Source organism: Adiantum capillus-veneris, chromosome 9, assembly GCF_014529385.1.
Source record: "Adiantum capillus-veneris isolate H3 chromosome 9, ASM1452938v2, whole genome shotgun sequence".
NCBI lineage: Eukaryota > Viridiplantae > Streptophyta > Polypodiopsida > Polypodiales > Pteridaceae > Adiantum > Adiantum capillus-veneris.
Genome location: NC_140939.1, coordinates 110360378 through 110376176, shown reverse-complemented (window position 1 = coordinate 110376176; position 15799 = coordinate 110360378). Strand labels below are relative to the sequence as shown.

The 15799-nt window shown below is 45.0% G+C and overlaps 1 protein-coding gene across 2 annotated transcripts; it reads right to left on the bottom strand.

The window, feature by feature from the left end:
* Nucleotides 1-206: 206 nt before the first annotated feature.
* Nucleotides 207-14633, bottom strand: LOC147450967 (E3 ubiquitin-protein ligase UPL1-like). 2 transcript variants are annotated; one of them, XM_086519935.1, is made up of 16 exons: nucleotides 14191-14633; nucleotides 13695-13790; nucleotides 13410-13616; nucleotides 4728-12680; nucleotides 4499-4634; nucleotides 4293-4429; nucleotides 3995-4205; nucleotides 3645-3913; nucleotides 3219-3556; nucleotides 2015-3146; nucleotides 1782-1928; nucleotides 1620-1700; nucleotides 1281-1506; nucleotides 1069-1208; nucleotides 867-973; nucleotides 207-780 (listed from the first exon to the last, which is right to left on the bottom strand). In XM_086519935.1, the coding sequence occupies exons 1-16, from the start codon at nucleotides 14221-14223 to the stop codon at nucleotides 678-680; spliced, it is 11316 nt and encodes a 3771-aa protein (XP_086376061.1). In that variant the 5' UTR covers nucleotides 14224-14633; the 3' UTR covers nucleotides 207-677. The 2 variants fall into 2 exon arrangements, with proteins under 2 accessions (XP_086376061.1, XP_086376060.1); XM_086519934.1 differs by having other exon boundaries at nucleotides 4293-4634.
* Between the last annotated feature and the right edge of the window lie 1166 nt (nucleotides 14634-15799).

Sequence of the window (15799 nt, the reverse complement as noted above, 5' to 3'; positions counted from 1 at the left end):
CCAAAGCAATTGGAAGCATCTACAATACAATCGGACAGCTTTCAAGACAAGACCATAATATGCAATGAAAAATAACAGGCCTTTCGAGGTTGTCCATGAGATATTGAAATAACCAACCAAGCAAAACCAGCAAGAGTCTCATACTCAAGTCCATTCATGAGCATGTGTGAGCAAGTGCACCTATGCGTGCATGTGAGAGAGAGAGAGAGACCATATATTTCAATTTCAATCTGCCCAGTGAAGGCAATTGTACAGGGCTCTCTTTGATAAACTTCGAGCAACTTGTCGAAGTTCAAACGACTGACCATATCAATAAACTCTTCTATAAATACTCTCACCTGGAGCCGTCACACTTGGCTCCTATCTTCAATTTACATGCGAGCGACCCGTATTGCTTGAACCCTCGGTACACAAAATTTCAGGGGCAACACTTAGAGAAGCAGCTGTTCAAAATTTACATATAAGAAATGGCCATGGGCAAAGAATTAAGGTTGATCCAAACGTGATGAGACGAGACAGCGCCCAGGAAGTGTGCCTCATCCCCGAGCCAGCCTCCACCACATCAAAATAGTTCTGACCATGGAGAGCACCAACCTCTCAGGGGTTCTGTTGTATCGTGTGCCCCGCCCAAAACCCTGAGTATATAATATAACAGAGCCAGGAATTTTCCCTCCACATCAGCCAAAGCCAAACCCTTCACTGGCTTCATGAATTGCTAGTAGCAATCGTTCTTGCAGCTGATCCTTTGAAGAGTACTCTGGAAGGTCAAGCTGATTGAAACTGTACAAGGAAGTCCAACATAAGAACCCTTTTATCGGCACAAATACATGGAGCAAAACAATTCAGAGACTTTTACAAGAACGAACCATGTATGTGCCGATGGCAGCCTCTCAGGAGCTCCATAAGCCTTGTGAATTTGGAACCTTTGGGGTCCTGAGATGCCTTGCAATGCTTGAAAACCCTCAAGAGGAACCTGCAAGCATGTTACAAGCTTAAAACCCGTCTAACAGAGTGATCTAATGCTCATTTATCTAATGCTCATTTTAACTAACACGCTGTATTCCATACCTTCGAAGTGCCAGTGATAAACTGCAGTAGGCGGGCCATGTCCTCCTTGTTAAATTGGTGCACGACCTCCCAGAACCATTGCACAACAGGAGATGCAGCCGTGTAACCAGTATATTCCGTATTTGCCTTGAGGTCTTCCACTGGCCCGCACAATCACTCATTAACAGCATGTACTTAACAACAAAGAGCACTAAGCAAGCAAGGGTACTTACAGTCTATCTCTGGAAGACCACTGATAAGGAGCTCAAGTTCCTTGTCGTTAAAAATTGAAATAAGCTCCCGAGATACGAGCTCATTGAATCCCTCCAAGAAAGCATTGATTTGTGGCCGTATCGCGGTCGTTAACCTGTGTTCAGCAACTAGGTCAACATACTCATGCTTATTCTCCTCTGTAACCCTGATGTTCCTGCCACCTGGAATAAGTTCATGATCCATAACCTAAACACCAACAACCGTAAAGCTTAGCATTGGAAAATCTTAGCATAAAAAGTAGAAAAAGTAAATACAACGAACTAATCTACCCATCGAAACTCCTTTCTCGAGAAAATTACCTCAGTTCTTTCATAGAGAATATGCTTCTCTTCATCTGCATCGATACTAAAGGTGAGGCCAAGTGCATCATTTACAATGTTCTGTCATATCCAGGTTGGAAACCTTCAGTTAGAATCAATGCCATGAGAAGGATGAAAAGAATAAACTCTTTAGCCATATACCTCAAGAACCCATTTCAAGTTCTTGTAGAAGTCTGGATCTACAGCCTCAATATCATGATAAGTCACTTTCACTCCCAATATGTGCTTATAGAAAGATCGAGTAAAATACACATCAAGAAGCTGCCCGTCAAATAGAGCCTTGGCAACCTGCAGAACACCAAGAGCTTTGTTATGTCACAACTAAAAGACTTAAAAACTTTTGTATGCCACCAGGGCTAGGATAAATTGCATACCACACGGCCTACAAACTTGAAGTAGGAAAGATGCTCCGTCTGATACACAGAATTGGGATTTGGCTGAAAAGAAGACTCGTTTCCAACGGTAGTGAAGAGCAATGCACCCTTGTCAAAGATTACTCTGGACAAAAGCTGGTACCACTCTCTTGTTAGCCCACCGGCATCAATGCCTTCCTCTCCTTGAAATTGTACAGTCAAACGGCCCTTCAGTTCATCAGGAGTTCTCATTCTCAACTGATTATATGAATCTTCTAATACATAAGCTCGTCGGACTGATATCCTTAGAGGAGAATAGTGCTGTTGCTCGTGTTGCTGCCGTATTCGAGATTTGAAATATGCTCTCTTGTTGTCAAAATCTATAAGCCTAGGGGTTTTCAGAAGAAGAGAGAGAGACTTTTCTAGCAACCCAGGATTCTGTCTCACAAATGCATTTAGCAGCCGCCTGTGCCTGTCAGCAAAACGGACGAATGTGAGTCCCTTCTCGTCAGACTTTCGTAGCTGCATAGATCCAGACTCGGTTAGAGAAGCAGAGCTTGCTGTCTCCTTGATCTCACAAGCAGTTGCACTGCCAAGCTCCTGTAAACCTGGAGAAGCAGGGGCTGTCCTCAACTTGTCACATAAGACAAAAAAACCTTCAATGAAAGGTAAGACTCTTTGTGCTCCCGGTGAGAGAGGTGGCATGACTGCAGTGTTATTCAAAGCCGCAGACTGGCTCTCAGAAGAGGAAGCAGCATTCGGAGTCACTAATCTGCTTTCAATTCTTACAGCACAAATGCTAAGGGCCTGCCATAACGGCTCAATAGATGTATTTAGGTCCCTAACAACAAGCAAGCAATCATCTTCATCTTTATCCAAAGTTGTGCCTTGATCCTTGCCCCTAGCTCCAGCTGACACTTTCAAGGAGCTGAGAGCCAACAACACTCTCAAAATAGCTGCTCCCACCATGGAGGCCGTGCTGAGCTGGACAGAGTCCGCCTCGCCAAGAGCTTGAAGTTCATCAACAGCAGCCCCACAAAGGTTTTTAGCAGCATCAGCTAGTTCCATTATAAACAATCGCCGATGAGTTGGTGCCAACTCCGCTATCTTGTTCAGAACCTCAGTTACACGTGTGTAGGCCAGGTCTGACAAACTGAAACAAGCACAAGATTCTCTTAAACCAGCACATTATAATAACATGATTCTGCAGTAAAAAGAGGCATACCCTTCACGTGCAAGGAGCAAACAGAGCTGACACAGTTCCTCACTCGGTAGACTCAAAAGAATTTTAGAGGGGTCTATATTGCTTTCTGAAGAAAACGCTGATGCCTCGAGATCAAGATTCTCACTTGTCCTAACCTGCACATCAGAATCGCCCCCCGGTTCAGCTGGTGCACTGGCAGTGTCCCCATTTGTTGGTGCAGCAACAGCTTCTCCAGGTTCCTGTCCGTCCTCCAGACTAGCTCTAACAGCTGTACTATCTAATGCTGGGACTTTCGCTTGAATACGTGACTCCATTATTTCACGAGCCTTGCTTGTTACCACGTCAATTAACCCCAAAACCTAAAGTGAAAAGGCAGTCAAATTAAAACTGTTAATCACATGTGCTTGGCAACAATATAGTTTCTCAAAATATGATCTGAGAGAGTACCTGCTCCAAATGGGCACTGCTTCTAGAGTAGAGTGGTTGATTGAGTAACTTTAAAAGTAAGATAAGAGGTATTTGGGTTGTGTCAGACACTGCCTCTTCCATTTCATCATCTACCTTCATCTTACCTTTCTCATTCCCCTGCCCCTGTATTTCTGATTTCCCCTCAAGCTTCTTATCAAAATACAGAAGTAAACTTGCAACTAGAGATTGATGTTTTGCCAGATATGTCAAAATCTCTAATACCCGCCGTGAGACAAGAGGAGGAACTCCTAACAACATACAAAACAAGTGAACTTAAAAACCCCTTCGTAAGGGGGAAACCTAAAAGATGATAAGTGCAAAACATTTACCATCTGATGGCTGAGGTCGAGCATATACGACATTCCATTGACACCCATATAAACGATGTGCAGGTGCTCCATCAGCAGACAGCCCATTATTTGACAACACATCAGCATCCGGTTGGAGCATGTCCAACAAAAGGTGCACAAGCGTAGCACACGTAGAACTGTGTGAACACAAATTATATAGCAATCGCTGAAGAAGCCCTTTTCCCAGAGGCTAGCAGAACAAGACAATGTATAAATAAATAACAAGTCCCCTCATATAAGCAGACTACACCGAAGAATGACCAAATATGACGTGTACCTGGGCCAATCGGAGAAGCCTAAGCAAGGCTTTAAGGGCCGGGGTATCAACAAGAGGCTTGCCTTCACCGTCCTTCAACTTGCTTCCCCCACCTAAAATGCCCGAGGTGGACCTCCGCCCTGCATCAAAGTTGAGGCCTGCCCCAACACCTCTATCAATAGCTGCAGCCATCCCCCTACCACCAACATCCAAACTGTTACGCCTACCTCCTAGTCTGTGTGGAGCACCAAAGATACTGCGGGCTTGAAGTTGACTCATAGCCCTTTCTCGCAAAAGCCTAGCTTCAGCCAAAAGTGCAGGAGGGAGTGCAGCCAAGACTGATTCTGACGACGTTAGAAGTACCTGCAGAAAAAACTTTTATGAAAAAGGTAAGGCTTTCCAGTATAACATGATTGAGAAGCAAAGTAAAGGAGAACTGTTTGGAAATTAACAAACCTCTTCACGGAGCTCATCAGGGAAGGTAGCAATGATGGACGCACTGTCCATATCTACAGGCTGACCCTCTACTTGCTGAGCTTGCAGTAGCCGTTGAGCCTGTTGCTGCTGCAGAACCTCTGCCTGAATTTCTGGAGGTAGTGCAGCCAGAAACTCGGGGTCAATATCCTCCAATGCAGACGGCTGGTGATTTTCTGCTCTTGGTGCCTGTGTTTGCTGAGAAGCAAGGACTTCAGCCCTCAGATCCTCAGGAAGAGCCTCCAAAAATGCTGGATCTATCAAATTCATAGCAGTATCACCTACATCTCTTTGTGAAGTATCACCTCTTTCTTCTGTATGTTCTTCTGCCACAGCCTCTGTCCTTGAAGGATCCTCCACAATGGGTGGAGGCAAAGGAACCCCTGTGCCAGAAGAGACCCCTACTAAAGGCGTCTCCATATTCTCATCAGCATCAGCTTGTCTTAGATTTGGCTCTATTCCTGAAGCAGGTGTGTCCCTGGGTTGGGGGCACAAGTCAGCTGAGCCAGCAGGTCTATCATTTTCATCATGTCCATCAGCACTACCTATTTCAACCTCCAAGCTGCGTAAGCTTTCCCCAACAGTAGCTCCACTTCCGCTACTGTCCTGACTGGCAGCTTCTACAGGCCCACTTCTACCATCATGCATGTCAACATCATTATCTGTATTGGCGACTTCATCACGTTGGCCCTCTCCAGTGTTGCTAGTTGACCCTAGAACTTGCTCAATCTGAGAATCATTGCCCTGGCCACTAGGCATATCACCATGGCGTTCCATTGCAGCTGGTTCCAAAGTAGCCTCTTCCCTGTCCTCCACTGTTTCGGTGCTCCGGGCAGTTGCACCTGTTGGCTCTGATGTATCAGCAATGGTGGCAAGTTCAGTAGAAGGTTGGTCAGCCGAGCTTACAGTCGAGACATGTGCTAAAAATTGCTCTTCAAAGGCATGTGCAAGAGCAACATCTATGGCCCCTCCTTGTAATTGACCATCATCTGTCCAATTACTAAAGCGGCTATCTGCTCTGCCGGTTCTTCTTCCCAAACGAGGAAAGCCATGAATATCTCTAAAAGCACCATCCTGACCACCAACACCCCGATCTCCAAATAAACTCTCCTCAACATGATCAATCATTGCACCATCATACATAAAAAGGCGTGTAACATCCGAACCTCCTAGAATGGGATCTGTATCTCGACCAATAACAGTCCCTCCAGCTGTCCACGGTGAACCTCCAAACCACCCATTTGTTGATGCCAGATTAGGCCTAGTCAATAAAGGGTGGCGAATGCTTCGAGCATTTTCACTTCCACTCCTCTCAAAAGTCCCATATGCGGATCCTCTACGCCGGTCCATCCCACCAGAGCGACGAAATGCACCAAATAGATAATCAATATTCATACCTTGAAAAGGATCCATAGAAAACTCTGGATTGCTCCCAGCATCTGCATGCCCTAATACTTGAACATGGTTGAAACCATTTGCACCATCCCTCCAGCGTACTTCAATGATGCGATTTTCGCGCCACTCATCCTCCTCTTCCTCATCCTCCTCTGCCATGTCCTCGTCATACTCTTCCTCAAGCTCATGCTCTTCGTGATCTTCCACATCTGTATCAGGAGGAGACAAAGCGACCTCATCCTCCTCTAGCTCATCTTCATCTTGCTCCTCATCCTCCTCTTCATCCTCTTCACCAGCATCTCCATCCATGTCCTCCTCCTCTTCATCCTCTCCCAAATCATCATCCTCACCATGCTCCATCCTAAAACTCATGGCAGCAGCTGCCACATCCTCAAGACCTCCAACAACCTCTGCTGCATCATGCATAAATTCTTCATCATCAGCTTCCAAATGATCATCTTCATCATCGTCATCATCATCTTCATCATTGCCATCTGCATCGAGTCCCATATCATGGTCTAAATGGACATCAGCACCAAGATCATCACCAACAAGAGCTTGCATAGCTCTTATTGCCGCCTGCAGATCCACCCTCATTGAACCTCCTTCCACTGTGTGGGCATTATTCTCATTTTGCTGTACAGAATCAGATGGCTGACCATCAAGAGCACTTAGCCTTTGTTCACCGTCCCTACTGGCACCAGCTGTGCTTCTCTTCGGCTCACTAGAATGCATTTGCTCTCTAGAACTAGCAGCACGTGTCAATGCTTCGAGTACTTTTGCAATGCTCCCCGCAAGCTTGGGTGCATCTGGATGATCCAGATCAATAACTTGAAGCGCAGTTGTAAGGGCTTGCACTATCCCTGTATCCAGCATGGCCTTCGCCATTTCTGTTGAGACCCCAGGTGCCTGGCTCCCACCAGACGATGTATGGGAGGAAAGAACCGTACTCAACAAATCAACAAAGGCACGCATTTTCCGGCTTGGAGGTTGTGAGCATTGTTGAACACTCGTTCCAGGACAATTTGAGAAAGCTACTAATGCCTTAGCAATTTCCAAAAACAGACGTTTTCTACCTTCTGCTGATCGCATGCAAACTGCGACAAGAAAGTGACCTGCCTTACTTGAAAGCTTTTCTAGTAATTCATATTCTGGTGTTTTTTCCATTGTTGCAGTAACAGTAGGTGGTACAAGCCGGTGAAGGATACCATGGAGAAAACCTCCCTGGCTCACGGCTTCAGAGCCAGGAAAAGTACTCCTTCCTTGAATGCTTTCAGTATCCCGCCTTAAAACAACACTCACAGAAGCAGAATACATCAAGACAAATTCAGTTAGCAACTTTAAAATAAAAATTACTTTTGCAAGCGCAGCTGAACTCTCTGATAAAGTTGATTTATCTGAATTTGTGACTTCCTCTACTTTGGCTTTTCCTTTGTCCTTGCTACTCACATCATCTACCTCCATTGCTGTTACCGAACTTGGGCTATTGTCCTTTGTAGATGAGCCACTGCACTCTTTGTCTGGTGGTGAAAAGTTGGCAACCACATCAAGCAATTGTTCCATCACATGTGAAAAACTTTGTGGAATTTTCTTGTATCCCTTCAAGGGCTTTCCACCTGCTTCTGTGATTTTCAGACCACCTTGACTACTGACTTCTTCTGTGACTACTTTTGATTTTTCCTTTTCTCTCTCTCCATTCTTTTCTTTATCTTTCTCTTTCTCTTTTTCTTTCTCTTTCTCTTTTTCCTTGGCAAGAATTACATGAGGTCTACCTCCCGACTGCTCAATCTGACAAACAACTGCAGCGGCTTTCATAAAAGTGGGAGGGTCCCTGGCAACAACCCGGGCCATTGTCGTCAAAAACATTCGAGGAGAGAGACGATTATTATGTCGACTCAAAGATGCCGCCAAAGAGTGCCTAATCTCAGACTCCATTGCTAATTGGAGAGTTTGAGGATCTTCAAGAAGATGACGGATAATTGCTGCAGCAACGTTGTCAAAGCCAGGGAATAGAGAGTTCCTTGGCAGACTGAGCAAAGATGACAAACCACCTGCCTCAAGAAACTGCATGGCAACAGGATGGACTTTTGTGAGTCTCGCACATAGCTGAAGAATTGCTTGGACAGTCTCCGCCGGTAGTGTCATTGCTAGGAGCTTGCAGGCAACTAACACAGTCTTCTTCTGCTCCTCCTCTGTCATGTAACCTGTGGGCTTTCCCAAGATTGCCTCCCATGAGTTCTTCTGGATACTTTCAGACTCATCCTTTTGAGGAGTTGAGCTTGGCCTTAAGGATTCATTCACAAGGTCATCGGTAGTAGACATGTTCTGTGCAGCTGAATCGATCCTGGGCTTGTGTTGTAGCATGTAATCCAAAACTAGCAGAAGAGCCGTAACCCATTTAGGAGCACTTGTTTTGTCACCTGCATTGTTTGTCTGCTTGAAGGAGCTCAAATAATCAATTGCTGTACCTACAATGCCATTTTCAGCAGCAACCTCCCTTGAAACTGTGTCCTCTGATAGGATCAAAGCCAATAAATGGGATAAAGTTGACAAGGGACTGTCTTCACTTTCAGATTCTTCTGCTTTACAGAGAGACATTTGATTGATGAGGTATGAAATGACCTTTGCCCTATCCTCACCCTTACTGCGTGAAGACATGGTGACCATCAAGTCTGCTAGGGGGAATGTCACAGCTTGAGAACTATGGAGGAGTTTCATGCAGGTTGATAGCATGCTCTCTACAGGAGGAAGCTGGGGACCCACTTCCTCCCCAATAACCTCCTTCCCTTTACTAGCAGACTCTTCATTGCTTGCATCATTACCATTGCCAAGTGACAGAGCCAAGGCACGAGCAAGCTCATCCTCCTCTTGGGATGTCTCCTCAGGATGACCAAACAGCCATTCCATCGCTAATTCCACACTATTGCGTCCAACCCTTCTCAAGGCTTCCTCTGCCCTAGCCCTTGAGAATCCCATCTCGACAATCACTGAAATTGCAGATTCATCTGGGGGAGATGGATTTAGTCGGATTCCTGAGGTCCCTGCAGCAGAGGTACCCACTGTTTTGACTTCTGCTACACCAGAATATACATGTTTCACTATAGAGCAAACAGATTCAATCAAACTCGGGCTGCACTGAGGAAACATTGGATGATTCCATAGAGGAAAAATAGCCTCCAACACCTGAGCTTGAAGAGCCAAAACAAAATTTTCTGGATCTTTTGGAATGGAAACAGTCCTACCACTAACAGGCTGAGCCAATAGCTGTGCCATCGATGAAGGCACCAGCAGTGTGGAAGCTGCGACTAAGTTTTCCATCAGTCTAGTGTAATTCCGTAAGGTATCTAGAAGCCATGACTGCCCACCTGCTTTATCCTCTGCCTTCTCAATATCCATCTTGCCAGTTTCAGTGTCCATGGGTACAGACGTCCAAAGCAGCTGACTTGTTACCTCAAAGGTTGTCAATAACTGCTTAAATGTTCCTAAGGCATAGAAGCAATTTACCATTATCGTATTGCAAGTTCTTTTCCTTGAATCCAGGATCACAGACATAATATCATCGACCACTTTCCCCAGATACCTGCACTTTACTGGAACTACGGCATCTGATGAAGATGGACCTGGAAATCCATCAAACTCCAAATTCTTGAGAAATAAAGTGGCTAGTGAGGAAGCAATTGTCTTTGCAGCAGGATTGACTATGATAGCATCATCGCGATGGCGAGACGGAACTGCCATTGCCTTACCTAATGCACCATACAAAAGGCGAGCTGAACTGGCAAGCCTGGTCATCATTTCGAAACACAATGTGTCAGCAGATTTTCCTTTTGAAGGCTCTTGAGGGGACAAGGCTTCTAGAGAGTTTGCACTAGAATCAATATCACCGCGAACAGTGCGAACAGCAGCACTACGAGCCAAACGCCCCAACCTTGCCACATGGTTCAAAATTTCAGTCGTTACACTCTCTCTCCGAGATCGACGCTCATTTTGATCTGTAGGGAGTAAAGGGATCAAATCTGACTCAAATCCCCAACGATTTCGAGAGCCAGGATTCACATAGCGAAGGACTGGCAGAGCCTCAGATTCCTCATCGTTCTCTCTGTTTTCCTCATTGCTCTCAGCACCTGCTACAGCATTTTCTTCCTCCTTCTTGGGCTCGCTTTTGTTACTATCTCCTACTGATATCTGCCATAGTACCCACCTATGGATGTTTCCTAGATCATCAAAAAGTTCACTACTTCCAGTACTAATTTCAGTCATCATTGGAGCCAGACTGCGAACAAGGAATGTTGTTAATGAAAGAAAGCACTCAGCTGCAGAAAGATTGCGGACAACTTGGTCGCGGGATTCATTGTCCAAGTCAGAAAGCTTCGTGCAGCACAAAGAGCTGGCAGTCAACTTCAAATGTTCCTTCAAGGCACTGCACACTGCTTTAGTGAGTGTAATGGCATGTTGTGAGGAGAATGCCCTGAAAGTCAGAAAAATATTGTAGGCAGTTGAAGATCCCCCAAAAGAAACAGGCAAGCATGGCAGAGTGAACAGTCTTAACAATTCTTCAATGCCTTTCTTCTCAATAAAAACCCTACAAGTGTCTGCATTCTGAAAAATGGTCTCCAGCATCTGTACAGTGTTGTTTATGCAATCTGGAAGAAAAGTTTCAGCTGCTGACTGGCCTGAGTCTGCACCAGAATCAGAGCCTTGCCCTCCTTTTTGTTCTGCCACCTTGGGACTAGCAGCCTGTTCAGAATCAGTCTCCATGGGACTCGGTACATCTGAGCCTTCTGTCTCTGGCATACTAGATTCTGCCACAGCCCCTCCGATGTTTGCAATTGTTTTGAGTATGCTGATACAAGCATCCACTCCGGGACCCCGAAGAGAAGGTGCATGGCGCATAAGTTCATCTAAACCTGAAGCGATGGCTGCCGGTGTATCACCACTCAAAGCTTTCAAGTACAATTTTGAGGTGAAAATCTTTATGAAACAGTCTAGCGCCTTACAATCATTCACAGCCTGCAAACCAGTCTGATTGAGGCACAGAGCATCTAAAGCATGGGGGATACAACCTACAGCATCCGAAGAAGGGAGAACTCCAGCAGTTATAGACTCCAGAAAGGCTGCAGGCAAGCCTGCAGCATGAAGAATAGGAAAGCATGTAGGATCTTTGTTTATCAAATCACTCATCACAGATGCAGCTAGAGAAAACACGCCCCCACCAAATTCCTTTGCATGTCTAAAGATAGCACATAAACATGCAGGAAGAGCACTTTCCTCTGATCCATGAAGTCTACTTGTGTTACCAGATGCATAAGTTCCAAGTGCGATAGCCCGCAATAATGCTTTCAGCAAAAGCCTCAAACGATATGGTACAACTGCCTCAGGCTGCTGTCCATTATCAGTCATTTGCATATCACTACTCCCACCGACCTTCCCATTTTCTGATAACTGCATTGCTACCTGGTCGTTTTTGGAAGAATGCTCTACATGAGAGACTTCATATTGCAATCTCATGATTGTGTCATCAAGCCCACCTAAATCTCTGAACAAAGTTCCTGCTGGATTGCTGTAATCCATAAAGGCCTCCAATATATGGACTGCTGATGTCACAAGATCAACATGTTGCGGGTTGGTGTCCTTTAAGAGAGGAAGTAAGGTGGGTATCAAACCTGCTTCACGTAAAGCAGCACAACCAGCCGATGATGATACTAAAACAGTCACAAGAAACAAAAGCGCCTCGGCAAACGCCACTGAACAGATTCCTGCCTCACTTGTTAGAGAGGCTACAGCCTTCTGCACCAGATTTGGCAAGACTCCTCTATGTCCGCCAGCACTCACCACAGCTAAGACATTAGATTGGCGAGGACGATCTTGAGCCTGAGCTGCCAAGGCACGTACAGCTAAAATCCTGATATGTTCTGGCACTGCATTTTCAGATTGCAAAAGAGCAACTAGCTCATTCACAAACTCTGGTTCATTCACAAAAAAAGCTGCAAGATCTTCATGATCAGGATTTGACTGCAAAAGGGCAGTGAATGCTAGAAGACGAATACAAATAAACTGCCTCCGAGTAGATACTGAGTGAAATGCCCTTGCAAACCTTAGGCGAGTAAACAATGAAAATCTCAGTTTCGAAGGCACGTGATACTGATCCAATAGCTGTTTAAATAACTGTAAGTCATCCTTTGGATGAAGGTGAACATCTGGAATGTGTATGACTTGGAGTCCTGCAGCTGTCAAACCTTTTCCAGACTCCACATCCTCCTTAGACATGCCATCTTCATAGAATTCATAATGAAGAGTCGAACCAAGCCGAGATGCATCAGCATCACAACCACCTTCTACAGCACACGACAGCAAGCCAAGCCCTTCTTCTTTGCCTCCCCATCCTTGGGACAAAGAGAACAAGTGACTGTTGACAACAGAGTCACCATGCCATCGTATTGATCGTGTTGATTGAGCAGGCTTTTTCACAAGTGCAGCCAAAGTCTCCAGTGCAGCTATAACAATTGCTGAGTCTGTTGAGGCTAGCAGCGATAACAAATGCTGCCAAGACAGAATAAAATGTTTCAAGCTAAAATCTCTAGATGAAAGTCTCCTCAGCTCTTCAAAGGGGAAAAAAAGAGCAACAAAGCACGAGGTTTACATAAAAATATCTATACAAAAGCACAACCTATCTATACAAGAAGTGAGATTGTGCAAGTCACAAAAACAGTTCATCGACCTCAAGACTGATGAGCACTGATCTAATACATGGATTGGTATACTGCCATCACCCTTATCCCCAACAATGCTCACTAGCAAGGCTAGAGAACCATGCAAAGGGAGAGAAGCCACCACAAAAACAAGCCTGTTTGAAGCAGTTAATGCAGGAAAAACTGTAACTCTATCTGGACAATATTGACATTACAGCAGCATCCACATTTCTTGCTCAACTCCTGCTCTGGTTATTTTAAGATGAATACTTCAACTTAGTTTATCTCTTTCCCTGTCAAACGATTTATCTATTTACTCAATCGATCAATAATAATCAGAGTTTCTAGATAGCCTTAGTAGACAATTCCTGGTCACACCCAAACCTATCTGCCCATTCATCAAGTCATATCCTAGGTCTCTTCACAAAAGTTTCAGCTTCTTTCTCTAACGCAAAAGCTCAAATTAAGACGCACCCTTGTACCCCGGAATGTGCTCGCAACTTTAAAACAGAAAGAATTCAAACAATATCCACAAGTACAAACCCCACATAAAAAAGCACTTTCCACTAACAAGTTATACCTCATGTGACCTAAAAAGGTACTTGTTTGCACAGTTTTCAAAAATGACACGTGAGGCTCTTAGAATCTGCAGGAGGGCCTCTTTGGGAAACTCCTCATTGTACTCCCAGAAATCTCCATCCAGTTGCAAATCTTTTCTCGACTTCACATACTTCTCAAAAAAAGTATCAAAATGGTGGAAAAGATCCGTCCAGTGATGAAAATCTCCCTACAGATGACATTGCCCACAATTACTACGCAGCACGAGCATTGATAAGATGGTCTACATGGTGTGCAGCAGGCATACCTTCTCGAAATCCCATGAGAAATGAGAAAGAGGTTCTTGAATATTCTCAAGAGGGACACTTGTGACACTTGCAATAAAGCTCTTTATCTTAGGAGGCTGCACAAAATAGAAGCAACTCTATCAGTCAAACCTGGCAGACCTGCAATAACCAGGTGTGCGACCATTGAAATAACACATAACCTTGCTTCTTTCAGATTGGGAAGAAAAAAATACAGAAGCAAAACTATAATGAAATAAAACTTGGTAACTGTCAGGACTCCGGAAGCAGGTGAAGTGACATGCAGAAAAAAAAAACAATAGAACAAACCTATGGAAGAAAACCGGTGCAATTTGCAAATTATTTATACCAAGAACATGAAGGCAACGTAATTCTATATATGTGGCGCAACACTCTAATCTTATCTCTGATGTTTAAAGATAAACTAAGCAATAACGCACACTGTTTTCACCAACATTTCAACCCCATGGAGTGCCAGACAACCAACGATGGACATACCACATCAGTGCTTCTCTTCTTCCGAGACTTCATGGTGGAGTCTCTCTCTCTCAGGTCCAGCAAGCTACTGGCATAACGACCGCTTACTCCACCTATTGTAGCAGCTTGTCACTTGCACCAGCTACGAAGCAGCGTTACTAATCTGCGCGGATTAGGGTTGAAGAAGCGTGTTGCATAAAACGACCGGAGCTGCAGGCAAGCAGCTAGAGGGCCGGATGAGGACGATCGCAAGGAGGAAACCCTAGAAAACGCCGGTTTTGGAGGTGTTGAAGCAGCGTCAGATAAAGGCGGCGATGGCGAGGAAGAAGATGATGAAGGTGACGGGGTGAAGGGGCACAGACAGCGTAAAACAAGATCGAGCGCGTTGAAGTGCAGAGATGAAAGGGGGAAGAGAGCAGTCCTTCGCGAAGCCGAGGAGGGAAGGGTATAATAAGTTGTTTAGCATTCTACGCTCGTAAAACGCCTTTTTCTCTTTTATATTTAGCTATGTCACTGTCCCTTAAGAAATGGAACGTCCATACCAACACATTTGATGGCTCTCAATTTTGGGTTGATCGAGCTTACGACTACTTTGAAAGGCTTCAAATCAAGGCACTACTTTGAAAACCCAAGCATATTGGAGAATAGCGAATATTTAGCCAAGCTTCTGCAAAGGAAGGACTCCTTGCCATGGTGGCTTTCAACTCCACTTTAGAGAGAGGAAATTGCCTGCTGAGGGTGAGTAAGCAGTTTGTTGCTACCCACTTGCAAGAATAAGGAGCTTCAATAGAATACGCAACACAGTTGCTACCCACTTGCAGAGTGTGAAGGGTGACATTCAGAAACTCTTTCAAGAGGGTGCGTAGCTATTTTTGAAGCCGCCAGCAAAAGTACAATGCGTTGCAATATCTACATCATCGTAGCGCCCGCTTGGCAAAATAGACAAATAGCACACCCAAAGGCAGAGAGTGTACAAACGAACAATAAGCTGCCTTTCGTTACACTACAATGAAGGCAAACCGACCTCAAATTATTAAACCTATGTCAGTGAGTGTTTGGAAGCTGGAAATGGAGAGAGAGTGCTCCAAGGGGTGTGTTCATGAAGCTCACATGCGCTCTTCGTCACCATAGCCAAAGACACTTAGAGACATGAAGTGCAATGCACATCTCAACAATAGCAATGTGGACACATGCAACAACGGGTCTTGCAAGTGACAACTTGTCAATGCTACTATTGATACAGCGATCGACACAGAAGAGACAAGAGCAAGGTGTCTGTTGGAAATAGGGTTGCAGGGAAAAACAGATAGCTGGGAGAAGATGAAGAAGCTCAAGGCACACGATAGAGAGTAGTATTACTTAGTATGCAATGGAAAGATAAGTTAGCCTTAGAGTGATGGGTGCGCATACAATGCGGGGGGGGGGGGAGGGGGGACCTCCTAGTGAGGGAAAAAATGCCCCGGCAATCCTACGTGTGTTCGCACACATCACTAACATATGTATATGGTAACAAATTCCCCCTAGGAGTGATGAAGTGAGCAAGAGCTAGCACATAATGTATAGGGAAGTTCCATGCCTCGAGTGCATGATCAATCCACAAAGGGGAGTAAGGCCAAAGCTTTGGGGAAAG

Bases quoted from the DNA above. Each gene is read 5' to 3' on its own strand.
- LOC147450967 (XM_086519934.1), bottom strand. From the start codon at position 14,223: ATGAAGTCTCGGAAGAAGAGAAGCACTGATGTG. The intron at 4,635-4,727 runs GTTTGTTAATTT...TTTTTTCTGCAG, and splicing joins CTGATGAGCTCCGTGAAGAG to GTACTTCTAACGTCGTCAGA. The intron at 974-1,068 runs GTATGGAATACA...ACATGCTTGCAG, and splicing joins TTATCACTGGCACTTCGAAG to GTTCCTCTTGAGGGTTTTCA.